Below are 26,057 nucleotides of genomic sequence, written 5' to 3'. Positions count from 1 at the left end.
ATCCTTAATACACATGATTATTATAAGAATTGAGGTAGAAAGAATGGTTCAGATTGATTCCAAATTATTCCTATCCCAACAACTAAAAGGGGGGATTCAGAAACTCTGAAATATTCCGGGGAAATGTTTAATCACTGGTGAAGGAGAGAAGAATGATACGGTTCGACTGAAGGAAGCTTCATTTACCATGGAAATCCTTGATCTGAGGGTTGAGATCCGGGTTCAACATGAGGACAAAAAGCAAATAATTCATGCATAAGGTGTTTCGTTGCTTGCCCGAAAGGGATGAAATGGTCAGGGCGACTACTATTTTCGCATAAAGTCTGACGGCGATCTTACGGAAGATGAGGGTCTCTTTGTTTCAAACTTCAGGGGAAAATTATGGAAGCGATGGGAGCTGTCAGGCGGCCTGTGTATCCTCAGGCATCGAACTTCGGTCGTCACTGAGGTTATACTGAGGTTATACTAAACACTAAATCGTTAGAGGCTTGGGAGTGAAAATCACGAGGTAATGTGAAAATCGAGGAGAAAAACGTTCATATGGCGGCGAGGGGAGAAAATGTCCCGTAGTATGTAGCGTATGTTTGAGGGTAAACCACTGCAAGCGACGACTTTCAAGCTACGGGGACCACAGGGGGAGAGGAACGATTCTAATTCTTCTTATTCTTGTCATTCTCCTCTCTATACTATATACTATACTATATACTATACCACGTAGCACACACCACGTAACGTAACACAGTAGTATATATAATATATATATATATTCTTAGTCGGCCTCGGAATGCCCCGGAAGTGGTCAAGCTAAGGCCCAAAATGGATGTTTTTTCCTAATATGGAATGGGTTGACACTTAGCGACAGGCACCTAGATTTATCATGTTTATATAGAGCCGGTATGGTCTCTGTCGGCCGTGTGTTAACAAGCATCTGCGTAGCATGAAACAGTTATCCGCGAACCTCCCCTGGCACGAAAAGTCTCCGTATGCTATAATATGGAGAGACGTAATGCCATTTGCACCGAAAGCCCAATCGGCAAACTCGCAAAGGCTGTTGGTCAGGATGGTCGCGACGAGGTTATCCTTGGTGTTGGCCACATCCGATTGCCAAGAAACCCACCCCAGCATACCGTCTTCACAGAGCTCCCGCCGAGCCGGGCCAATGTAGTCCTCGAACAGGGTCGCATCATCTAACCAGATCTGGTTGAAGACCCAAGAGCCAAATTGCTTAATATCGGGCCCCGATTGCCTAATATGCACAATTTGTAGGCTCTCCTTGCCGGAGAACGGTTCCAGAACCTCTTTCTAAACCAAATCAGATACTGCGCGCTCGAAGAAGCAGTCAACGGACTGGACAGGGCAACTTACCAAGCGGCGAGGATGGCAGGCCAGGCCGATTCATTCGAGTTTAAGCTCACCTAGCGGATTTGGCGACTGTTCTGTGAACCACAAATGATCTTCAAACTCCATTCCCCCTACAGAATATTCCTCACCCAAGCGAGCCAGGAATGAGTCACTCAACAGTGCCATGTCATTCAGGTCCATTTCCTCTTCAAATCGGTCGGACTCACCGTCAAGATTTACGCTTCTAGCATGGTAGATGAACCGTCGTAGAGTCGCCCTGTGTCGCACTGCCGTTCTCCACAAGATCTTTGTACCCATCGGACTGGGAAGTGAGAGATAAAGGTTCTCCAACCCACTAACGTTCTCCAGAAAAGTTCGTAAGGCCTGCTCCTCTACACCGGATATACCCTCAGATATCAAGGGCTGATATATCTCCAATGATTTAATGCTTAATGGACGGTGTGACTCTATCCAGTGTTCCAGGAGCAACTCCCAGCCTAGGCATCGGTGCACAGCTATTGACTGAAGTGATACAGAATCCATAGCGGCAGCAATTCCGCGGAAGTATGGGGTTAGATCAAGGCCAGAAAGGGACAGCTTTTGTAGGGCTGGATATCGACGGTTGGTTGAGCGAGGGCGCACTCTCAACGCATAGTCGAAGAAGTCTCCAAAATCATCGCCCAAGTCGTTCCAGTGCCTCCTTACCAACGGCCAGTCGATGAAGTCTAACTCTAAGACTTCGAGATGGCCCGCGTTCTCCTGCAGTGCTAGGCCAAGCGCAACAAGGTCGGGTCTTGTTCTTAGCCCCGTCCAAGAAATGCCTTTCAAACACCGTAGTTCCTGCAAGGCAAGTGGTGAGGTATGGGAGTTACAGACGCAGGTCGGGTCCGTCACCAGACGGACGTATTCAAGGTGACTCTGATTGTTTGGGAGATATCCGTTTTTGCCGAGAATTTGCCTAGGGACACATACGCCCATGTCCCAACTGCCATCGCGATTAGCCATGCCCAGCAACCATTCATTTCGGGACATACTTGAATTTTCGAAGTTTTCCATCTTGGAGGTTTTGCAAAATGGGTAGAATACGGTTACTAAGCCGTTGCAGTGAGGAGAGGTCGTTTACTTGGCCATCGTCGCCATAATCGTTTTCGTCGCCATGTATGCACCGGTGCCTTAGTCTTTTGGAGAATGGGGCTGATATCCGTAGGTTGACTACACGCGACAGGAGATTGTTCGGTCGTCCTGCAGCTCGAAGTAATTCTTTCACATGAACCTCATCCAGACAATCTTCGTCGAGTGATTGCAGGATGACTTCGTGCAGGCTGTAGAGACGGGTCGATGCCAAGTCATAAAGAGTCTTTGAGACTTCGCACAAACTTTTGACATCACGCTTATCGCCAAGCTACTGCTGTTAGAATCCGCGAAGATCTTACTATCATAGGTATCAGGAATAAATACAAAGTCAATGATGCATGCCAACACTTCCGCCGGCAATGTTAGAAGCGTCATATGGGCCGAGAAGAGATTAAGCCGGACTTGACTATGCAATCCGGTTGCATTGAAGTTGACTATGCCGGCTCATGTGCTGGTTTGGGAGGGGCCTTAGTTTCAACCCTCCGTGAGGGAGGTTGCCTCTAATGTCATGTGATGCAACTCCGATAACGCTGCATTTCACCTCAACTTCCTCCCGTACCCTCTAAAAAAACATTCATCACAAAGAGAATAAATTTCTCGAAACGACAGCCATTTATAGCGGCGTACCACGTTCCAAAAGGCCAATTGGATAGCCCAGTGCGATGTAGGCATCATGGCGACCCCGCGACGAGAGGATCAAACCTGCCCTATCAACTACAGACAGCGTCGCAAAGCAGGGCCACACCATCGTAAAACTTCAATTGCACAACACAATAACTTTGCTCCTCGCAAATCTAAACGACACGCCAGTAGAACACAAACAAGGTGCAGCAAGAAGATCTCGCCCATGAATAAGGATCCAAATACGCATACCGCTATTGCAAGCTACGAGGAATGGCTTCTTTCAGATGCCGCTACTGACTGGTTGACGGCTTTTCTGGCGAAGCCTACTGCAATCTTCGGCACAAATTGGCCTGCAGATGTTACACAAGTCCCCAACCCCTGGTAGCCCCTTTCCATTTTGACATCCTAGTTATTGCGCCAGAACTGCGATTTAATACATATTTTCCGTCCTTTATTCTTCATCAAAGGCTTCCTGGTGGGTTACCTGCCTCGTTACGACACTTGATTGGCTGTTGTCACCGACAGTGTCGGCCAAAAATGAATTGCAAGGGCTGAAGGCTTGTTCTCTTTTCGTAGTACAGGTGAGAAGAGCAGCGTGCAATAAGAATCCATTTAGCACGCGCAATACTCCTGGTTTGCCCAACCCCGCTAGCTTTGGGAACAGTGGTAACTATACCGGGAACTCAATCCTTCAACCCCACCAACCCCCTGTCCTTGTGTCAACACCACTGCTGAGTTCTCACTGAGCAAGCCACATTCAATTAGTGAGGGGCAATGATGCACCATCAATTTCGCTGGTCGCATTGCGTAGTCCAGGCCTAACCAGGTAGGTCTTACCATCAGCTTACCATCCTTGGTAAAATCTACTGCACCTGAACGGACAGTCCTGTGGCGCTGGAGGAAGACGAGAATAGTTGGTAGTATACCTAATACGACTTATGATTAGCTCATGCTGTGGAATGGTAAAGCGTGATGAATTCATTAATATGTATTCTACTAACTAACTATACATAGTCCTCGTCGTCATTGAGCTCCTACCAAAAGCAACTTCAACAGTGGATCTACGTAATTCGTCACCGCCCGCCTCCCTCCATAAACCTTGATGGCCGATCCTGAAATCTAGTAATCCATCAAATAAGGGGTATCGTACTTTCTTAGCGGTGCGTATTAAACAAGAACTTAAGCTCACTTTCGCCCAAGCGACCAATCTTCATGCTCTCTGCTTCATCGAGTGCCGCCTCAACAATCTCCTTTTTCTTATTCTGCGACGCCACGATACGGTCCTCTACCGTCTCCTGCGTCAGAATCCGATACACCTCCACTTCCTTCTGCTGTCCGATTCTGTAGGTCCGGTCAATCGCCTGCATTTCTATGGCGAGATGGTCTCCTGTCTCTCCATTGGGTAGCCTCCTTTGCTGTTCGGTCCGCTTCCTCATGTCATAGCCGTGGACTCCTGAGTGGGACGGGATCCATCTGATCTCTAGTGGTAAAAGTGAAAGGGTGGAGGCGGGGAAGCAAGGACTGATCGATCGGTGGCAGAGAGGGCCCAAAAAATGAGTGTGCCACAAGCCGACCTAATCGATTAAGTCGCCAGCGACCTAGACGTCCTCCACTGGAGACAAGCCGTGAACATGGCGGCCAAAATGTTCCCAATTCGTGATGGATTGTCAACACAGCAATACTGTCGCGTTATGCGGTTCCAATTCAATTTTTACTACACTGAAGATGCAGTTCTTGATTCAATAGCCTGTCAATTGCTTGTATATCTGAACTTGTTGTCCTCCTCTTGCCAGAGGGATTCACGTCATTTATCTTAGCAAAGAAGCATTATTTCCAGCCTTCTAATTATTTCCAAGTGGCTGGCCAGCCTCTTCACCTTCTGATATCCATGATTTTATGACATCCAGCAATTACTCTAAGTCTGCTTGTTCAATCAACAGAGGCAGCCTTATCCGACAACATCCTCCCCACATGCACACTGGTAGGGCATACAATTACATTCTGCATGTTGAACTCTTTAGGTCATTATTATCGACCTCATACACGACAAGATAGTGGGTTTCCAACTGCTGTGGTCAGAACCAGATAGGATTGTGATGTATGCTGAGGTGAGTGAGTTACATTTGCGTCACCGTGCTGCGGTGGCTACGTCGCGGGCTGTTTTAGCCTCGCTTCTTTCAGCTGGGTCCTGAGCTTTCGCAGCTCTTGCCTTAGGTCGTCATTCTCCATTCTAAGTTTCATCATATACGAAATGGCATTTTCCACCACACTTGCTTTGCTGTTTAGTATGCTCGGCTGTACCTTGCCATCCATCTGTTCCCCATCACCCTCGTCCAACTTTCGGTGATCCAGCAAAAAGCTAGCCATTATTTGCAGAGCAGAATTGATACGGTTTCTATGTCCTTGCTCAGCAAGCTTGTGAGCAATTCGCTTGGCTGTGAGATTCATTAACGCCTCTGTAGGATATGAAACTCCAGGCACAGTATTCCTTTCCAACATGGTACGGTAGTTTGATTTGGTTTTGAGCGACCTAGAAGCTGTGTCCGCCATCGAGAAGCCAGGAGTTCTCAGGAGTAGAAGCCTAATGTTCGGAGATGTTCTCAGTAGTAGCGTAGGCGAGGAGTGGATTGATCGAATGAATCGTTTTCTGCTGTTTTTGGCATCGATTGGGGCCGTCTTACGCGCGCTAATCCTAGATGATTCCGGTTGTAGTTGAGGATTTTGTCTTGCTGATGATATTCCGGGTTTCTGGATGGTATTGGACAGAGAGGGTTGTTGCTGGGATCCCGTCGGTGAGCGTGGCTCGATGCGGGAATTCTCTGATATATGGGATATGTTTATCGGCTCGGACGGTGGGTATGAGATTGAGTCCGGTAGCTCAAGTAATGTAATATGCTCCGTGGAATTGTCTTGTTCATGACGGAGGTCTTTTTCGTGGTTCGCGGGTGGCTTCTTGGCTTTCGAAACGGGGAGTCTCATCAACGAAGTCAGCGGAGCGGGATACGGTTGCCGCCGCTGGTTCTGCTCTCCTTTCTGCTCTTCGGTCAGGGAATGAATGAGGTGTGGGTTGCTGCTTGTTACCTTCCTGTGCTTGGATGTAAGGTGATTTACTAGTGGATTTTCGAGGCGGGACAATTTCCAGCAGACTTTTTGGTGATGCGGACGCATGTTCGTCGGAGCCTTGAGTTGATGAGTCCGGCAGAGGAAGTAATCTCTGATCCGACGATTTCAACAAATTCCTGTCATCGTCTCTAATGACCATTTGTGACCCAGTACCAGGGTTTGGTCCTATTTCCCAGTGCCTGGGTTTAACCAAGTATGAGCTCTTAACGCATTTATTCCAGTTATTGATTACCTTGTACTTTCTAGCCTTATTGGCTAAGACTGTACTTGATCCGCCTGATAGAGGCATGGCCAGAGCCGCTAGATACTTTTCCGGTGAGTTGTAAGACTGGGTGATTGTAACGGTACGAGTGCACGAACAAGGTCGAGTGCGACTTGGATGAAGCGATTATTCACAAGGAGAAAAAGAGAACCCGTAAAGGAACTCTAGCTGAAGCTATTTACACAATGCTCACAAAGTGAGACATTCATTAAACGGGCAGGTCACATGATTCCCTCACATATGGTCCCTCTTTACTCCCTCGTTTCTGAATTTTTGACATCTTGCTTCGCTTGGTGTCGGGCATTTCGCACCTCTTGCCTCGTGGGTCTGGGTTTGCTTCTGTGGCGTTTCTCAAACTCTTTTATTGCGATGTGTGCGTTGACGACATTGTGCAATGGTTCCCATGTGGCTTCCCTATGACCAAAGCCTCTCCATAGTATATAGTACTGAAAACCTTTCCCTTTTTTGCGTCTCGAGTCCAGTATTTCTTCAATCGCCCAGAGCTTCTCCCCTCTTTCGTCCAGTGCTATTGGCGGCGGCGGCGGGTTGTACTGGCCGGGGAGTGGGTCGTTTGGTAATGGTCGCAGGAGGTTGGTATGGAATGAGTTGTGAATTGAGCTTAATTCGTGTGGCAATTTGAGCTGGTAGGTGTGAGAGCTGAGCACGCGCTCTATTCGAAAAGGGCCAATGAACTTGTGATCGAGTTTTGGGATGGGTCTGGCTGAATTGATGTTACGCGTGCTTAGCAGGACCAGATCTCCGACTCGATAGGCTGGCGCCGGTGATCTGTTTGCATTGGCGAATTTTTCTTGTGAGGCTTGGGCTGAACGCAGGTTCGTCCGGAGTAGATCGGTGATCTCCTCCATCTTCGCGACGAAGTTATTGCCCTCGTTGCTGCGTTCTGCCAGGTCCTTGGATACTGCTTTCGACATCGCTCGAGGAGGGCCGAAGCTCATTCGAGGGTGGTAGCCCGTGTTCGCGAAAAAGGGGGACATGCCAGTTGAGTCGTTGACGACATTACGGGCTGCGAATTCAGCCAGTGGGAGCCACTCATCCCAGTCGTCTTGGGCGAAGCTGACATATTGGCGAAGGTATTGTTCGAGGAATGAGTTAGCGTTCTCGGTTTGGCCGTCGGTTTCCGGGTGGTATGCTGTAGAAAGGCTGATGTTGGTCTGTAATCGGTGGCAGACTGCCTTCCAGAACTCCGAAATGAACAGTGGTCCTCGATCGGACACAATTGAATCTGGTAGACCGTGGAGTTTCCATACATCTCGCACGAAGAGCATGGCTAAGTCGTGTGCTTTCATGTCGGTCCTGCAGGGCGTGAAATGTCTGTCCTTTGACAGCCTATCGACTACGACCATGATCGCGTTAAATCCGCGGGAAGTTGGTTGAAACGGGCCGATGAAGTCGACAGACAGGTCTCTCCATCTTTGCAGTGGGATTGGGAGAGGCTTCAGTGTTCCCTGGTAACGCAGTTGGGAGGACTTGTTTCTCAGGCAGCCGTGGCAATTGCGTGTGAATTCTTTTGTATCAGTGCTGAGCCTCGGCCACCAGTAGGAGCGTGAGATGAGTTCGTATAGCTTGTTCTTCCCGGGGTGGCCTGACTCAACGCTGTCGTGAGCGAGTTGGGTGAGAAGGGTTCGTAGTTCGCCTTCTGGGACGTACAATCTCTCTCGGAAGTACAGTCGGCCTTCATTTATCGTGCATTCAGATAGGGAGACTTCCTTTGAGTGGGGGATGCCGTGGGGTTTGAGCATCTCGTCCCTAATTTTCATCCACCATTCATCCTCTTCATAACCTTTGTCTAGCAGCCTTGTGATTTTGTGGTTGATTGGTTCTGGTTCAACTTCGTCTAGAATGGCCGGGCATAGTGCAATTTCCTGGTCCCAGGACAAGTTTGCGAAGAGTTCTGAGAGCTCAGGGTCAATCTTCAGTTCTTCTTGTACGGAGGAGTCAATGTTGTGCGGTTTTAGCAGTGATTGTTGTTGGTATTGGATGCGGTCGTCATTTTCATCTTTTGGCAAGTCTTGTGATCTCCTTGTGAGTGAGTCGGGTTTTCTGTTATCTTTCCCTGGTACCGACTTAATAGCAAATTGAAACTCTGATAGGAATTCACTCCACCTGACTTGGCGTCTTGAAAGTTGCTTAGTTGTCATGAAGTATCGAAGATTGGCATGGTCGGTGATCACTGTGATCGGGTGGTGCGCGCCTTGGAGTTCCGGTCTCCAGCATTCGAAGCAGCGTACAATTGCCAAAAGTTCTTTGTCGTAGATCTCGTAGTTACATTCAGCGGGGTCGTATTTTTTAGACATGAAGGCCACTGGATGCAGTACCCCCCGATCGTCTTCCTGGGAGAGGATGCCTGAAGACACGAAATCGGATGCATCGCATTCGACAATGACTTCTTTTGTGGGGTCGAAGTGTTTGAGGATCGGGGCCGAGGTGAAGCTTTCTTTGAGCGTGTCGAACGCCTCTTGGCAAGATGAGGTCCAATTCCATTTGACTAACTTCCGTGTCAGGGCAACCAGTGGTCGTACGATGCGTGAGAATCCTTTGATGAATCGTCTGTAGAAATTCGAGAATCCTAAGAAGGCTTGGACGTCTTTTACATTGATGGGCGCTTCCCAGTTGACGAGACAGTCGACTTTCGCTGGGTCCATTCGTACTCCCGTGGTTGAGATGATCATGCCCAGATATTTCACTTCGGTAGTCTCGAATTCACACTTCTTGACGTCGAGTTGCAAGCCCGCGGCTTCAAGCGCCTGGAGCACTGATTTGACGTGGAGTCTGTGAGAGGCGAGGTCGTTTGAGTAGATGAGAATGTCGTCGATATAGGCTGTGCAATATCTGTCCAGGAATGGGCGTAATACTTCGTTGATCCTGGCTTGGAAGGTAGCTGGGGCGTTTGATAGTCCGAACGGCATCACCAGACTCTCGAAGAGTCCATATCTTGTGTTGAACGCTGTCATCCACTCTTGGCCCTCCTTGATGCGTATTCGGTTAAATGCTGCGACGACATCAAGTTTGGTGAAATATTTGGCTTGGCTTAGTTGCGAAAGAGTCTCCTGAATTAATGGCAGTGGATATCGGTTCTTGATGGTTATGGCATTGAGTGCCCGGTAGTCGACGCAAAAACGGAGGCCGCCTCCGGGTTTCTTCGCAAATAGCACTGGCGAGGCGGCTGGTGACGTACTGGCACGTATAAAGCCCTTGTCGAGGTTTTCTTGAAGGAATTTCCGGAGGACGACGAGTTCGTCTTCGGACATGCCGTACAGAGGTCCATGGGGTGGGGTTGTGCCAGGTTGAAGTTCGATTTCGTGGTCGCAGTGTCGGTGCGGGGGAAGTTTATCTGCCTCTGTCTGGTCGAATACTTTGAGGAATTCATGGTAGTGTTCAGGTACTTTTGTTGCGGGGTTGATGAAAGTCTTGGGTTCGAGTGCTTTGTGAATATCCTCGAGTGATGCCCCTGAAAGGTACATGTCTGCTGCTAGTTTCCGAGAAGCTTGGAGTTCCTGGGTTTGTTGGTCCCTGGGGTTGGGAGGTATTATTTTATCATGCGACTGGAGTTCTCGGTTCATCTTTTGCACGTCCGTAAGTGCGGCGTCGAATCGGTCTGCCTTCGGTTCTGCGAACGTGGAGACGTTTGTGATAACACCAAGTTCGGCTAGTCTTTTATCGATCTCATAAAGAGATAGTGAGAATACGTCGACGTCGTGCTTGTTGGCCAGCGTGTGGAATGCGGGTGCGCCGATCCTTCGAGGGATTGATGGACGTGGATGTATGGTTGCCGTTGTTGGGATTGGCAAAGTGGGAGCTCCTGAGACTGCTAGTTGGTATTGTCCCTTCTCCATGCAGTATTGGCGGCAATGATTGGAGTTGAAAGTAACTATATTCGTACTCCAATTGACGTTTGGGTTGTGGTCTGTTAGCCAGGGTTTTCCGAGAATGATATCGTACTTTCCGAGCTTCGTTACGTAAAATAGAATCTTTTCTTTGTGTCCTTTAATGTCCATGTTGAGTTTTACTACGTGAGTGATATCGCCAGCCGAAGAGGGTCTTCCATCGACTACATTCAACCGGCGACGGTTTCGTAGTTTGTAAAACGTGAATTTGTTGATGTGCGCAAAAGACTCGTCTATAAATCCCTTTCCAGTAGCGCCAGAGTCAAGCATAGAATTGGTTTTTATCGAACTTGCATTGTTGTCTTCCGTCAAAGCACATGGTAATAGCAAGTGGGCTTGGTTGGTGTCTAGGGAAGAGAGTTGTAGGTCTGTCTTTTTCTTGCGTCTCCTGCGGCGACTTCCGTTGGAGACTACTCTTTTTTTTCTTGGTTGTTCCAAGGAGCCGTGGGGCAGACGTGAGGTTTGTGGTCCGGGGAATAGCACCAGTTGCAGAGTCCATGCGCAATGCAATAGGCCTTGCGTGCCTGTCTTTCTTCCGAGGTTCGAGGTTTGCGCCCGGAAGTTACGTCTTTAGCCTCCCAGGAGACTGCGTTCAAATCCATGGCATCCCCTCCGTTTATAGTTGTCGGAGTTTGGGAGGGAGGGGCGGCCGGAGTCGTGCCGGTAAGGGTATGGTTGTTGCTGGGTTTCTTCTTATAATAGTGGGGGTTGAGCTGACGACACTCACTGTCGCATTGCCTGACTAGTTCGATGAATTCCGCTAAAGTGGTCGGTGCGGCTTTGAGGACCACGAGCCTCCATATGATGTCGGGGTGGAGGGCACGTTTCAAGTGAGAGATCAGGGATTTGTCTTCGAATTCGGTGAGCTTGGCGACTGCGATCCAGTTTGGCAGAAAGCTTGCAAGTGGTTTATAACCTTGTTTCATGTCATATATCTCTTTTTGCGCAGTAGCGGCCGAGTCGATTTCGCCATAAACTGTCTTCAAGGTTGTGATGATGGCCTCGACGTTTGCAAACTGGACGATTCCGTGTGATACGTTGTAACTGACCTGGGCGTGGGCGTCCCCACTGAGGCATGAAATGACGAACCCCATTCGTTCTGTTTCGTCTGCCCACCAGTCTCTGTTCATATGCAATTTGAGTTCGAGTTTCTGTAAGAATTCTGGTAGATCCTTGGGATTCTCTCCACTGAATGCATCGGGCTTGGGGTGCTCAGCGGAGCGGTGGCGATGGCTTCCTCCAGTGGCCGCTATGGCTTTGTACGCCTCTATTTGTCCTTCCATGTGGGAGATTGTATCATCTTTATCGTTCGATTCCATGAGGGAGTTACTCAGGCGGGTTTGCAGGGTTTCGATGTGTGAGTTCGTGGTGTTGGCAGTTGTGATGGCGGTTTGGCGGAGCCTCACGATTTCCTCGTGCATGTTGGTTACGGCTTGGCTAAGGGCCCAGACTTCCCGCATGATGCCTGGGGCGTCGTTAGCCCAAGCGGACCGGAACGCGGCTTCTCCATCAATGGATGAAAGTATCGGGACCGATGGGCGGAGATCGGTAGGGGCGGGTGTGGTGGACCCCGGAGGGGTGTCTACTGCAGCTCCTGTCATTGTGTTTTCGGTTGCGGTAGTGGATTCGTTGGATGTCGATCAGTGGCTAATTTGTTGATTGATGGTTGATTTGTTATTGGGTGGCTGTTAATTGGTTGACTGGTTGTTAATTGACTGATTACTTTGTTAGGTTAATTGATTGATTGGTTGTTAATTGACTAATTGGTTGTTATTTATTGGTTGATTGGTTTGTTGGTTTGTTGATTAGTTGCCAGTTGTTGAAATGTTCATTACGATTGATGCTGGTTCGGGTGAAAATTTAGTTTTCGGGGTGTTTTGGTGAGGTTTGAATGCCACAGAATGTGTGGTACGGTTGGGTGCTGGAATCGATAGTCGCGTCGTGGACGGTGATCTATCGAAGAGGGGTGTCGGTGAATAATATGTAACGGTACGAGTGCACGAACAAGGTCGAGTGCGACTTGGATGAAGCGATTATTCACAAGGAGAAAAAGAGAACCCGTAAAGGAACTCTGGCTGAAGCTATTTACACAATGCTCACAAAGTGAGACATTCATTAAACGGGCAGGTCACATGATTCCCTCACAGTGATGTTGTCATAAACAGAAGATGGGTCGTTTTGGGTATTTAAAGCAGGTGAAGTAAACGGTCCAAGGATTGCTTCAGGTGCCGTAGAGGCATTTTCCATGTTGATGTCAGGATCCAAGATCACTGAGGGGGAAACGAGAGACGTAAGGGCTACCTGTGGCAATATGTTAGGTTTCACCTTCGATACGCTGGATAACTGGATCATATTGATTACATTGAGTCAGAGTGGGAGAATGGGGTTGATTCCAATTCTACTTACATCTTGCTGCTCTAAGATTCGGGGTTGATATCCCCGATGATAAGCTGTTTGCTGAGGCATCCGCCCCGCCTGAGAGAAAAATTGGCCGCTATCAGGAGGCATCTCAATACTTTGGGTTTCAGGGGGAACAGAGTGATTTTGTTCGGCAAAAAAAGTTGTCCACTGCTCCATAAGCTGACGCCGTTGTTGCTGGGGATACTGGGTCCGAGTATCGATGCTGGAAATATGGCCGCTCGGGGCGGAGGAAGCCAGCAACTGGGCTTCCATTCCAGCTACCATCGCCACGGTGGTTGTGTGACTCTTCAACAGACCTTCACCTGCAAGCTAACACCTATATTTCCCACATAGCACCTATGGAAGAACGGGTCGAATTCTTCTTCGGTGGTAGGAGTCACATGCTGGTACTGTGCATCCCAGGTTGCAAAGGCCATCAAGACAAAATCATGTCCCGCAGGACTGTGCGCAGCTGAGTTAAAGTAAAGAGTTGGTCTTGGGTCGATGAGCCCGATCGTCAGTTAAGTAAACTATCGATATACTCTCGCCTACACGGCGGCCACGGTTCGCCAGATTCATATGCCCGAAACGAAACAGGCTGAATGGAGCATGTAGCGGTTGTACTAAATATCGACCGAACAGGAAGAAAATTTTTTTTTAAAGCAGGTGAATTTATGATCACGAGTCGTTGAAATACCGATGAGTCCGTGTCTTTCCACTAAGTTGTTTAGGTTATCGTTGTTGAACGCCACAGCGAAACACAGATAGAAAGCGTGCGCGAAATTCTGCAACTTAGAGATGCCGCCAACGCCACAGCGAAACACGAAATTCTGCAACTTAGAGATGCCGCCAATGTAGGCTATTTATGCAAGGGGCAGGTTGGACTATGCACGTGATGCTGTGTCAGGTTCAACAACCGTCGTCGCAATGCGGAGTAGTCTATGTCCTTTTAAATGACACTGGGTTGAATCTCGAAGAGGCTCTTAAGATATAGGTTGGAGGGTGGCGCGCTGTTGAATCAGCTGTGTTGTGCGAGCCCGACATAACCCGAGCCGCAACAATGCACCACCGCCCACCCAAAATGAGAGCTGGTCGGCTTGTCGTATTCGGGACCCTCACCTATGACGCTGCTATAAGTGTTGGTGGTCTGCCACTTATTACCATCCTGAAGAAAGGCCGTGCTGAACGGTTACCAGGCCAGAAGATAAGGGAATGGGCCCGGGCTTCGCAAGTCTGCGAACATGGATGAGGGAGTTACGGAAATAAACCACAGCTCTGATTTGTCAGTTCCTTCGACGCAGGGTTAAGAGTCTCCGTTAGTTAAATCATATAAGACAAGGCGCGGAATATGTATTGATGCGGCCCGAGTCAGTGTCAAGGAACGGGCAAACCGTCAGTACTGAATAATCCACATCAACACCAATGGCATGGTGGTTTAACTTTGGACACAAACGCAACAGATGTATTCCCTGGCCTAATGCTCTACAATGGATGCTCATGTATGTGGTCACTTCTAGAGTAGCGCAAGTAGCCAAGCGCTGGGATGTGCCAATGATTCGAAGCGAACTCTCGGATGAATGGTGTGCTCTAGGTGTCGAACTACTGGTGCCCTTCGGTGCATGTTTCAGGTTGTAGGCACTAGTACTGTACTGATTGTTATTGTATTGTACAGTGCCCTCCAATTGGATCGCATGAGAACGTAATAATTTCATGATCAAGGAGATTCCGTGACGCAAGCTCCACTATTTAACGTCCGGGGCTGTCCACCATCCGCTAGTGGGGCCAATCTCACAGAAAAGCTGGTGACCTGACGGCGCCAACACACGGCCTTCGCCGTCCTGCTATTCATCCGGCGGATTGTTCTGCTCATCCATAAGAAGGCTGGTTTGTTTGTAGACCCCCTGGAGGTGCAATTGTCCTCAGCACGGCGAATATGACGTCACAGCTAAGCAGTGGCTACCAGCTAGCAGAGATGGCGGCATCCATGCACCTCGGAAGAGTCATCCGAGAGTACACATGGGATGGAACCTCAGGAGCCAACCCTGTAGACCTACTCACCGACCCATGGCAATCACATCCTGGGTTCTGTTATGGGAATATTGCAGCATGGCATGATGGAAAAATTTGGTATTCGCCTGGAAGTTTAGGCTACTACCATTTCCTCAACCTTACCGCAGTGATGGATAGAAACGTATTGAAACTGAAACCGAGCTTAGTATCAGTTTCAGTCACTGAAACTGACGTCTGTTTCGGTTTCGTTTCATATGTTTCATATATTTCAATACAGTTTGCACGTATTCCTATCCTAACGGACAAGCAGCGTATGAGTACCGCTGTTAACTGGATAAAATGGCCAATCATCTAGTCACTTTGTTCCAAACTAACCTCAGCTTCACTAGCCTCTTCTCTGTGGCTGTCTTCTTGCAGCACTCCAAGGGCGTCATCCGCGTGTTGAGAGTTGCGAAACACCCCAGAAATTACCGCGCGAGCTCTGCCTGGCCTGATATGCACCCAGCTCTTAACGCACTCTGTCATTTCTACCATCTTGGCGCCTAGCCTTACGCGTTCTGGTGCAATTGTATGCCGTGTGCCCGAAAACACCCTCTCTGGACCTGCCGACATCGGTGGGATAGTGAATACTGTTACGGCCATTTGTTGCAGGTTTGGATCGAGTGCTCCGCGAGATGGTTCAAGCCACCATTCTAAAGGAGACTGAGAGCCAATTGGATGCGGATTTGCCTTTGAGGAAGAAATTAGCATACGCAGAAACAAGAACGGCAACACACTTACGTTGATGAAGTCGTCGAATTCGTCTTTGATGGAAACAAAGCCTGTTGCCTTTGCTCGAAACCGCTGAAAAGGATCTTTAATGGCTGCCAGAGCTTCTTCCGTCGTTGTTGTTACCATGGGTTTGAAGCTTTGCGTCCACATCTCTCTGGCTTGTTCAACTGCCGGCTCGATATAGGCCGTTTGATGAGACCATGCAGAGTCTAGGTATGCCCTACGAAGGGCAGGATTGAGAAGGACGGCGGCAGCATAAATTGGAGAGTCATCGGTTAGCTGGTAATACTTGTCGAACTTGAACCATGACGCCAAGATCCTAGTCGTCATCTGAGGGTTATTCTTATGCTTTTCCTTCTGTAACTTGAAATGCTCAATCAAAAAGTCCATAGACATTAGCATATCATCCAAAGAACTCTCCTCACCCTCAGTGCCTTTGGTGGCGCTCAAAAATGGCTGGAGAAACTCATCGACTTGCTGCAGCTCCTGCCAGTCTTTAAATTCCAGCCTGTCTTCACCTAATTCGCTGTGATGGTCCTCTTGCCAGCTATTGATCTCCTTTCTCTTTGACAGTGCGACTGCGACCTCAATGGCCCAAGAGTTCCAGCGTGTTTCGTTGTCCAGGGGGATAGCCCTACCAACTTTGCTGGTAAACTCCTGATATCGAGCCGTAGAAGCACGATACCAAACGTTAAGATTATGAAGCTTGCCTAGCGCGCCGTGCTTCCGCCACTCCTCTGCGAGCTTCTCTTGTGTCATTTTGCTTTGCTTTTCTGCTTCGGACAGCCCTCGAGTCTCCGTGATCGCCAATTCAATTGCGTCGTCCTCCTCATGCTGGCTTTGGCTTCGCTTTGACCTCTTTGGCGAGAAGAGAAAGCTTTGTACTGCCAGGTTGATAATATGGCCATTACAGCGTACCCTGCGCAAAACGGGATGGAAGTCGGCTATCCTCTCCGAGATATACCGTAGCATTTTATCGTTCGAGCTAGCGTTGTCCATTGTGAAGAAGCCGATTCGATTGCTAAGTTTATACTCGTCAATGACCTCGAGGAACACGCGCGCCTGCTCCTCGCCACCATGCCCTCCCTTAAACTCCCGCAGTGAGATGAGAGCCCCATCTCCCCCCTTCAGTGGATTACAGTCCTCACCATTTAGCACTCCAGTAACACTTCGTCAAATGAACAAGGTGGCTGATAAGGTCACGAGAGTAATCAGGGAAGATGAGAATCTTGACCCTGATCTTCGCTACGAAATGAGTCGCTTTATCAGAGGATCGCTGTCTTTAGCCACGGAGCTTATACAAACCAAGAGGGATCTAGGGAGAACCAAAATGGCTGAGCATCTCGCGCAACAACGTAAGGCTTTGAAGAATAGTCCATTGCAGCCAGGAGGGGTGTTAAAAGTGGCCCAGGGTCGTGAGATGGTGAGGCAGAGAGCGGAAGACCAACTGGCTAAGGCGAGGAGGATGGTCGAGGCGGCAGAGTTGAAGGCGCTCAACGCCCGCAAACGTGTATTTGAAGAAGCGGCAAAAGAAGCGCGTAAATGGAGGGCCTCCGAAAGACTGGACAGAGCAGAAGTAGTGGACTCTGAAGGTGGTAGGCGGCTGTTGAAGCGATTCTAGTAAGGTAAGTGCAAAAAGTGGTTATTTGGGTGATCTGGTTATATGGGTGTCCAGCACCACCTTTAGGTGGTGCGAGTTCTACGAGTTCCAAATAAAGTGGGGCGTGGCACGAGTAGTAACGTGGGAGTCAGACTCATTGCTTGGAAATTTGAGACAGCTTCGCTTTGCCGGATTGAATAATCGTTCGGACTAAGTTTGACTGTCCTAAAAAAGTTCGTTTAGAATTGGTTTAGTAGCCTAATTACCCGGTGGATGCAGCTACACTAAGCGAGAGAACCCCATTGTTGTTAAGAATGGGTATGTTGTTGTAGCCGAGCCAATAATTCATTACTGGGCGGGAGTCAATAAACATGCAAGCATCCATCTCAGCCCATGAGACACTGTCAATCGTCAGCCCACTTGCCGCTTCTGGAAACACATCGTGCGCCACACCGGAGACTTGACATTCTTTCAATAACGGAAGAAGTGCGACAATACCCACCCAATCCGCGACGCGTCTTTTATCTTCAATTGCCCTTGATGGATTCAGCTGACGGTGAGGTTGCACCAAGCACAAGAGGTCTTGTGGTTGCAAGGGACCTGGCCCGCAAGAAGAGGGGGGGGGGCTGCGAAATGGGCCAAAAAGTCACTTTCGATCTCGTGGTCTACGGCTCGTTCCCGTGTCTGCCGGGATAGCTAGCCCGGACCCGCTGTTCGCCGTGGCTTATCACATTCACCCTCAAGACCTCAAGAATTCATTTGGCGATGGAGGATCTTGTCCCTACGAAAGGAATTGTTCTTGTACACCAAAAACCTCGCATTGTGGGACATGGGCCAGACCTCGATTCTGGCTTTGGCATATAGAGACAATCAGGCATAGAAATTTCCTCCAAAAATTTACTTAAAAATGTGGCTGTTGCTGCACGAATGGCGCGGAGTTGCCTTGATGCTGGCTGGTTATTGCATCTGTAATACCATGCAGCAGGAAGACGATGCTGCTCTGTCCTACGGACAGAAAGTTGCAGTGATAGTCTGTTTTACTCTCCAATGCTTCATTGTTATTTCTCTTTCAGCACTATTAGTAAGGAGCGCACACAGAAGCAATATACCACCCAAGAGTCACTTGATTGTCTGGTACCCTATCACAGTTCTTGGTCCTCTGATGGGTTTTTCTTTCATCGGAATGATGTGGCACCCATCAGGGGGTTCTTGGGCGGACCACCAAATCGTTGAAGCGCTGCTGTGGAATATTCTTACAGAGGTGAGCAATCTTTTGCCAGTGGAATAGACCCACTATGTAGTGATTGGCTCTTGTCGCCGACACTATCGGCGACGTCGTATGGCACAGATGCTTGCTCAACACAAGACAGCAGTCCTTTCATTAACTACTGGTGCCTGTATATATTGCCGGTAGACAACATAGAATATCACGTAGGTCCAATCTAATCGTATGCCTGGTTAAAGAGTCTATGCTGAGACGACGGCAACCACGGTCCAGCTGATTGGGCCGCCAATTTGCTTCCCAAGTCCTGGTTGTGGCAACACTACCAAACTTTGCCTGTAAAAAGCACCCGACCTGCCGCGTTGTGGTGAATGCATTGTTTCGGCGTCTCACTGTCCCGAAAGGAGCAATGCCTCATTGCCGCCCTTCAGCAAATAGTAGGTTTCCAGCAGCCAGGCATCACGCCCTCATACAGTTGATAGTCCAGGCATTTCGGGGATAAGCAGTGGCTGCGTTGTCAACCTAATCAGGGTATGAATACGACGTGCTTCCGCAGCGTGCTCAGGCAACATCTCTCGCGCTCGTTTCTTAGATTTTTTTTTTTTCCTTGTCGCAACTGATCAGTTCATACCGGTTTATACATTTTGCAAAGTGCTCATGACGAAACATTCAAGCCACGTTAAGAATAGCCCGCGTTTGCGGTTCGTACTGGAGGCTGCTAAGCATTAGTTACCCAATGCCTGAAACCGTGGACCTCCAACTCATCACCTTCGTTGTACACCGTCATAGCAAGGTGTAGGCAGCAGCAGGGGTTGACTCCATCTCCTTGTATTCCAGATGAACAAGTGGGCTATCCAGAAATTGGCAGCGCCCCCTCAGTACTGAAGGCTACCTCAGGCAAGGGCCGTTAGTGCACCGATTAGCGCCACGGAATCCGACCGGAGGGTGATCATGAAGCACACCCTTTGGGCGCGGTCTCAATCACCAAGAACCTTCCGTTCACACTTTGCCCTCGACAAAACCTTATTCCCTTGCGCGCACCCGCAACACATAGGACTTTACCGTAACGCCTATCACCTTACCACAGTCAAATATGGCTAAGAAAAATGGTAAAAGTGCGTTCACAAAAGAATTCGGGCGCCTGCGCCGGTTTTGCCCAATCCCGCCATTGCCTGTCACTGGGCTGGCCTAGCATCCGTGCCGTGGCACGGATGCTAGCGAATCGCAGCGAGTGCCCTTTAGAAATCAACGATACTTGTGGCCGAAACTAACCTGCAATTGGCCAGGTTTCTCCAGTCGACGTGTCTATTGAAACCACAGCAGATATCCGTTGTACGCCTCTCAACTTATCTTTCAATGGAGGAAACATCGGTGAGAGCAACGACAACACGTGGTTATACCGAGTCGCCGCCTGGGGCGGCAGGCAACGGGTTGCAATGTCAGACAGGCCATACCGGTGACTTTGCTCAGCACGGAGTGGCGTGCACACTTACTTATACTTGGGTTGGGGATCCCTTGTGTTCCCTGTTTAGACGCTTGCTGTGAGAGGCTGGACCGCTGTTTGTTCAACATAAGGTTGCCGTACAATTGTCTATCTAAAGCTAAGGAGGAAAGAAAGGGGAAGGAAGCTCGCGAGAGCGAGCTTGCTTCGAAATTACATGGAAGGCACGGGCCCGGAGTCGGCCGCCTCAAAATCGCACGCAGGTGACACTTCTCAGCCCTTGCAAAAACCATGAAAAATACATGAAATTACCTGCCATTTGTAATCTAGTCATTTACAAAAGAGTTAGACTAGGTTACGTGATTTATGTAGGATGCGATGACAGGGTTAGTTACGCGAGAGCTGTCAAGGCGGCTTTATCTCTGGTGCTGCTTGGTTGGTATTTGTCGGATAAGGCTGCCTCTGTTGATTGAACAAGCAGACTTAGAGTAATTGCTGGATGTCATAAAATCATGGATATCAGAAGGTAAAGAGGCTGGCCAGCCACTTGGAAATAATTAGAAGGCTGGAAATAATGCTTCTTTGCTAAGATAAATGACGTGAATCCCTCTGGCAAGAGGAGGACAACAAGTTCAGATATACAAGCAATTGACAGGCTATTGAATCAAGAACTGCATCTTCAGTGTAGTAAAAATTGAATTGGAACCGCATAACGCGACAGAAGGGCATTCTGCCGAGAACACTGGAGTGCCCGACTGACTGCTCGCAGAAGGACTAATGATACCTTCATCATGAGATGGGATAGCCTCGCAGGCGTGCTTTAATTGGACAGTACCGGGACTCTCTGTCAAGCAATTGTCGTGGCAGTCACCATAATTTAACTCGTCAATCTCATGAAACAATTCGCAGTTCTCATTAGAAGTCAACTTCGGCCACTTGACACCCTGAACAGCAAATGTTCCAAGATCGTTATGGCCATCCGCAAGATGCAACCAGCAATTATATTTATTGATGAAATAGATGCGGTTTTGGGAACGAGGAGGAGCGGAGAGCTAGCCGTAGCCTGGCGTTCATATCATTTGGCTGTTGGACTGCTAGTTGCCCGTGATGACAGCTCAACTCTCTGCCATGAGAATTGTCTGGGGGAAGAATCTCAGTGCCGGCTCTGGCAACAGTTCTGCTGAAAAAATCTGAATTGTCTGCTGAAGGTGCTGGTTGGTCTGCCGCGACACAATTTTCGAACACAAAAAGAGGTTGCACTTCAACAGTTTGACATGCGCTGGCATTTGACTGCAATGCGTAGCTGATTGAAGTATGGGGAGGTTAGTCAGTTCCTAGTTTGTCTTCCGCATCAGCGGCGTAGCTAGTCTCATGCTGAAGAGCAGGATCCATGACCATATTATCGTTTTCCTCTGAATCGTATTAGTCACACGTTTACTTTGAAACCTTCTTATAGCATCATGATCGTTTGTCATACCATAATTTTTTAACACGATCTGCGATGCTAACTGACATCGTTCAGCATATACCTGGAGCACGAGGCCTTTTGAATGCGCATGGCTAATTTTACTGCGTTAGGAGCTCACGTTACATGGACGGACGGCAAACCAATCCCTGAAGCTGTCAACGGCTACGAATACGAGGACTGAAATCCGCCGCAGATATCAGAAGCAAACCTGTCGCACAAATGGCACAAAAGCACGTAAGAAGGGTACGAAAATGGCACAAAAGCAAGAGCAAGAGCAAGGCAATGAGGCACGGGTAGTGGCGAAGCTCAGGGAGCGGAAGGAAGATCTTTCATCCTCAAGGCATTGAGATTTGGGTGCGTATCAGTAGAGACTGTCTTTGTGAATATGTCTTGCGTTTCAGCCTATCCCGTTGCCTAGCCATTGTCTTCTTTCTATGACGATCCTGGTCCTTTGTAGATATACCACTGTTTGCATCATGTTCTCCTTCAATTTTGTAGTTTTGGCTATCTTGGATGTTATTATCGCCTCACTGTCGATTACATTTGCGGTCAGCTTAGATTAGTATCATACACGAGAAAGTTTCCACACTGTATTTATAAAACGAACAAAAGTCAACAGCCTAAATCTGGTTGATGTGTTGAACAGCAACTTTGAAAGACAAGTTAAACGTAAAAGTTTCCGCAAAACTTTACATATTCTCGGTTCAAGCCAAGGAATCCTCCCTCCAGTGATAAATTCAAGTCGCTCATCGTTTTTGAAAACTTCTCAAATTGAGCTTCGTAACATCCTGATTGGTATCGTTTCTATTTGGGGAGAGTTTCTGTAGCTGAATAAGGGATATTCAAACCCCGAAGGAGGGCAAAAGTGCTTGGCACAGATCCAAGAAGTTTCTCCAACATTACTCGCTCATCACGGCTACCGCCATGTTCTAGTAACTCTGTCCGGAAACGATTCCAAGAAGTCTTGCACTGGTAGTCCTTTGCAAACACTTTCTCAAATATATCTTGAGCGAAGACACTAGCACTAAAATGTGTTAGCGTCTTTCTGTAGTCAAGTTGCAGCCGAGACTTAGCACAGTCTGAAGTCTACAAGCAGGATAAGATAAAACCTTACCAAATATAAGCGTAATAGCCTGCATCATACCCGGAAACCAAGTGACTAAAAGTTGTATGGAGATAGCATGGTTCTGGTCTTCTTGTAAAATAGAACCTTTCGTAAAGATCAACATATAATTTAACTTCATCAAGTTCTGCTAGTGCCTTGCCGGTGGAAGGATTGTGAACCGCAATGTCGAATTTTGCATCGCAGCTGAATAAAGGATCAGCACAATGTAGAAAGCGGTGTTACCAAGAGAACTCACAGCTGGCTTAAGCATCTGTCAAGCCTAGAGTCTCGACGAGTTTCAATGAGACCCTCCAATAGCTCATCGGGTATTTCAGCGCGCGGGATAGGAACATTTGGGTTCTCCTTGACCCATGCTTCCTCATATTTGAGATCCAACGCAGTGAAATGGCAGCAAATGTCTTTCAAAACGTCTTTCATCCAGCACCAGTTTTCTAACATTGTTGCAATAGCTTCTCCAAATTCAACGCAAACTTCATATCCGTGGAACTTAGCATATCTTGTTCTGGCCAATAGATCATGCGTACAGTGACCAAGTTCTACACGTAGCTATGAGTCAGACGATCTGTATCTACAATCTAACGATCCGAAGGGAATTGCCTACCATGAAATAGAGTAACGACTTGAGAATGCTTTAACAGCATACATCCATTTAGAATGCGTGCTGAAAAATTGCACATTAATGTGCTAACCGGAAAAACTCTAGTTCCGTCGCTTTTGAGATAACCCTGAAGTGAATTAGAATCTGAGTGCGAAGCATACATAAAATGGAAAAGGAAAACTGAAAGAAAAGTCGGTAACCATACTGGCTGGAGGTTCACTGCCTGAATTCCTTTGTACTTGTGCGGACGCCCCAGCAAATCTGCGTAAAGATAACCAATAAACATCCCTTTAGCTTCAGGTCGTTCGTCCCAAAGCCTCCAAACTTCAACGTCGGGGCACCATATATGGCCATCCAATTGTTCTGCCGGCAACTTCTCAAATCGTAACTGCAAATAAGTTGCGAAAAGTTCAAGCAAAGTTTTGAATGTGTGATGAAATGGAAAATATTCCATAATCTTCTCTTGATTGACCGAAGCGGATTCTTCATTTAGAATACGATTATAATAGGCGACATCCCAAGATTTCATATTGTGCGATTCAGTTATGTCGTTAGTGGGAGTGTTTCGGGTTTTTGTTCTTTCTATGAGCTCAAAGCGCTTTTTCCCCTCGGCTATCATGGCAACGCTTAGTTCTTCGAGAAGACTGTCTACCCATTCTGTTGACACAGCCATTCGATAGGGCAAGCGAGAGGCTGCGTGGGTTTTGTATCCCCGAAGACGTGCATTCTTGTGTCGTAACAAAACTATACGCTTAAAAAGATAAATATTTTCAGGCAATCGCTGTCCCCAGGCAAGTTGGAAACGTTTTCTCGTCTCTGAGTTTCGTGCAAATCGTAAGACAGAGACATATTGGTCCCATCGTAACGGCATGCGTCGCTTGCCATCTAATCCGATCTGGCAGTCCTCAAGCTCGTATTGCGGAATACCTTCGAGTTCATCATCGGTGAAGAATATGCCGCAAGTGTTGCCGTCAAATTCTCGAAGGTTTCGGTTGAATTGAGTACACAATTTTTCGATCTCCTGATTAGTGCTGTGCCATTCTTGAATGCCGTCATTATCAAGTGACCCGTGTCCACAATCGGTATATCTCATCAAGAAGCGATTTAGCAACCGCTGGGACTCGCTGTCCAGTTCTTCGTTCTTGCCTTTCACAGCCCAGAGCAGGTTGAAAAGGGTTGTGTTTTTATCAACTTCAGCATTGTATTCAAGCCAAATTTTTTCAGCCTCTTCCACAGCGTGTTGCATAGCTTTTTCCATAGCCGCAAAACGTAGCGCTGCAATAACAGCTTTCTCGCCGGATTGCGTGTTTTCAACTTCGGCTATTGGTCCCATAACGTTACTGAAACGGGCGGTCACGATGGTTACTTCTGTCATGATAGTATCGATAACATTACGATGGTCTGCGACGTGTCGCCGAGCTATATTGATAATATGGGCTAGATTAGGAATTAGCGGAAGGTGTTGAGACATTTCTTCTGGCATTGTGAGGATGGTGGGATATAACGAAATTGAAAAGTAGTTCAGGAATAGCCAAATTTGTTTGAGGTATTTTTGTGCAACTGATTAGTCGATGAGAAATTCCTTGTTGCTCTCAACTGCTACTTGGGAAAGAGATAGGAAATTGCCAACGCGGGGAAGCCTGTGTGAAGGGGAAACCAATACGGAACATATTGTGCAATTGCGGCTTCGATTCATGTTGGCCGTGCTTGTCCTAAAGCACGACTCTTGACAGTACATAAGTACATATCACTTGCATGCTGGTTTAGTTTGATACGCACACCCCGAGGCTCGCTAGCGAGGTCCACAGCACTTTTGTTGAAAAGACAAGGGAGGGATTGCCTGATTGCCATGATTAGACGGGGAGGCAACTGACCTGGTAAGTCGATATAAGAACCTGCAGCCCTCCGGTCGCTGACATTTTGCATCGCGGAGTGCCTTGCTGCTTTGTGGTGTGGGCCACGCAAGCTGTCTGGCAAATGAACCACCTGTCGCCCACCCCAACCAGTGCGCTTTGACCACGCAGAACCATCCCTTTCAGCTCGGGGGAATACGACGCAATCACCCAACAGCCCCAGAACGTAACGTCTCAAACCAGCAACTTCACAAACGCACAGTCCATAGGCTTGAAATCATAAGAGGGTATTTGTTGGGCATGCCTCCAGAAATCCAGCATGTCGGTCAAGAAGTTCCTCAAGTTCTGGCTTCCGCTGTATATCTGGAAACTAGAACGAAACGGAGACTGGGGAGTTGCCGAGGTTACGGTTCAAGGTGCACGTTTGAGTGAAAGCAAGGTCAGCGAGAATGTGGTCTATTGAGTTGTTTTGCCTTAGCTTCCAGTCTTTCGTATTCAGCTATTGCTTCTGAGTCTGCCTTGATGGCTCCAAGATCACAGTGGGTCAAGTACACTTGTTCGAGATCCTTTGCTCTGCTCAACGCCACATATGCTTGTCCGTCAGAGAAGATATTAGAGTTCAAGGCGACGGTAACAGCTGGCAGCGATAAACCTTGAACCTTATGAATTGTCAACGCAAATGCGTTGATTATTGGAAGCTGTAAACGTTTATATTCCACCCCATTCGTCTGGAAATACGACGGAGTTTTGTGCAAGTGCATGACCTGAACTGCATTAGCTGCTTCGCGCATCCAGGCTTCAAGGGCGGTAAGGAGTCGGTAGTCCTATAGGTCCAAGTAGAAGAACTTACTTGGATACCTTCTTTAGTAGGAAATGCAGCTTCAACTTCGTCGTTAGGAAACAAATTAGTAATAACACCCATAGAGCCGTTAGATATGCCTCTCTCGCTCAGCATGCTATTTGTGAGAAACATGACTTTGGCCCCAACAGTACATACCACAGAGGATGCGAAGTTTGTCCCCTTATTGAATACTTTCGAGTGCTCTAAATATTGCAACCTTACTCCATTTTCAAAGTCTTCGGCTTTTGAAACGAAGATAAGGTTCTCTGATGGCATGCCGGAGAGAACGACATGGTTTAGTGCCGCAGCCTCATCGCGAAGAGAAGACAGGTACGTGG

The 26,057-nt window shown here is 48.1% G+C and overlaps 6 protein-coding genes across 6 annotated transcripts; 1 reads left to right on the top strand and 5 right to left on the bottom strand.

Moving 5' to 3' along the window:
- Nucleotides 1-881: 881 nt before the first annotated feature.
- On the bottom strand, nucleotides 882-4,535 carry VFPPC_18559 (hypothetical protein; the record flags this gene model as incomplete). Its single annotated transcript, XM_022430150.1, has 6 exons — nucleotides 882-903; nucleotides 959-1,298; nucleotides 1,416-2,326; nucleotides 2,376-2,743; nucleotides 3,937-4,025; nucleotides 4,289-4,535. The coding sequence occupies 6 exons, from the start codon at nucleotides 4,533-4,535 to the stop codon at nucleotides 882-884; spliced, it is 1,977 nt and encodes a 658-aa protein (XP_022284861.1).
- A 2,200-nt stretch (nucleotides 4,536-6,735) lies between these two features.
- On the bottom strand, nucleotides 6,736-10,500 carry VFPPC_18558 (retrovirus polyprotein; the record flags this gene model as incomplete). Its single annotated transcript, XM_022430149.1, has 1 exon — nucleotides 6,736-10,500. The coding sequence occupies one exon, from the start codon at nucleotides 10,498-10,500 to the stop codon at nucleotides 6,736-6,738; it is 3,765 nt and encodes a 1,254-aa protein (XP_022284860.1).
- A 299-nt stretch (nucleotides 10,501-10,799) lies between these two features.
- On the bottom strand, nucleotides 10,800-11,990 carry VFPPC_18557 (reverse transcriptase; the record flags this gene model as incomplete). Its single annotated transcript, XM_022430148.1, has 1 exon — nucleotides 10,800-11,990. The coding sequence occupies one exon, from the start codon at nucleotides 11,988-11,990 to the stop codon at nucleotides 10,800-10,802; it is 1,191 nt and encodes a 396-aa protein (XP_022284859.1).
- Nucleotides 11,991-12,831: 841 nt separating this feature from the next.
- Nucleotides 12,832-13,143, top strand: VFPPC_18556 (hypothetical protein; the record flags this gene model as incomplete). The annotated part of the gene is made up of 1 exon (XM_022430147.1): nucleotides 12,832-13,143. One exon carries the CDS (start codon nucleotides 12,832-12,834, stop codon nucleotides 13,141-13,143), a length of 312 nt encoding a protein of 103 aa, XP_022284858.1.
- A 2,007-nt stretch (nucleotides 13,144-15,150) lies between these two features.
- VFPPC_18555 (hypothetical protein) lies at nucleotides 15,151-16,569 on the bottom strand (the record flags this gene model as incomplete). Its single annotated transcript, XM_022430146.1, has 2 exons — nucleotides 15,151-15,528; nucleotides 15,580-16,569. The coding sequence occupies 2 exons, from the start codon at nucleotides 16,567-16,569 to the stop codon at nucleotides 15,151-15,153; spliced, it is 1,368 nt and encodes a 455-aa protein (XP_022284857.1).
- Nucleotides 16,570-22,105: 5,536 nt separating this feature from the next.
- VFPPC_18554 (peptidase family M3) lies at nucleotides 22,106-24,508 on the bottom strand (the record flags this gene model as incomplete). The annotated part of the gene is made up of 5 exons (XM_018290358.1): nucleotides 22,106-22,325; nucleotides 22,416-22,610; nucleotides 22,663-22,963; nucleotides 23,029-23,152; nucleotides 23,231-24,508. 5 exons carry the CDS (start codon nucleotides 24,506-24,508, stop codon nucleotides 22,106-22,108), a joined length of 2,118 nt encoding a protein of 705 aa, XP_018135764.1.
- Nucleotides 24,509-26,057: the final 1,549 nt, after the last annotated feature.

This window comes from Pochonia chlamydosporia (genome assembly GCF_001653235.2).
Source record: "Pochonia chlamydosporia 170 chromosome Unknown PCv3seq00024, whole genome shotgun sequence".
Classification (NCBI taxonomy): domain Eukaryota; kingdom Fungi; phylum Ascomycota; class Sordariomycetes; order Hypocreales; family Clavicipitaceae; genus Pochonia; species Pochonia chlamydosporia.
The sequence above is the reverse complement of the archived record's forward strand: the minus strand, read 5'-3'. Positions and strand labels throughout refer to the sequence as shown.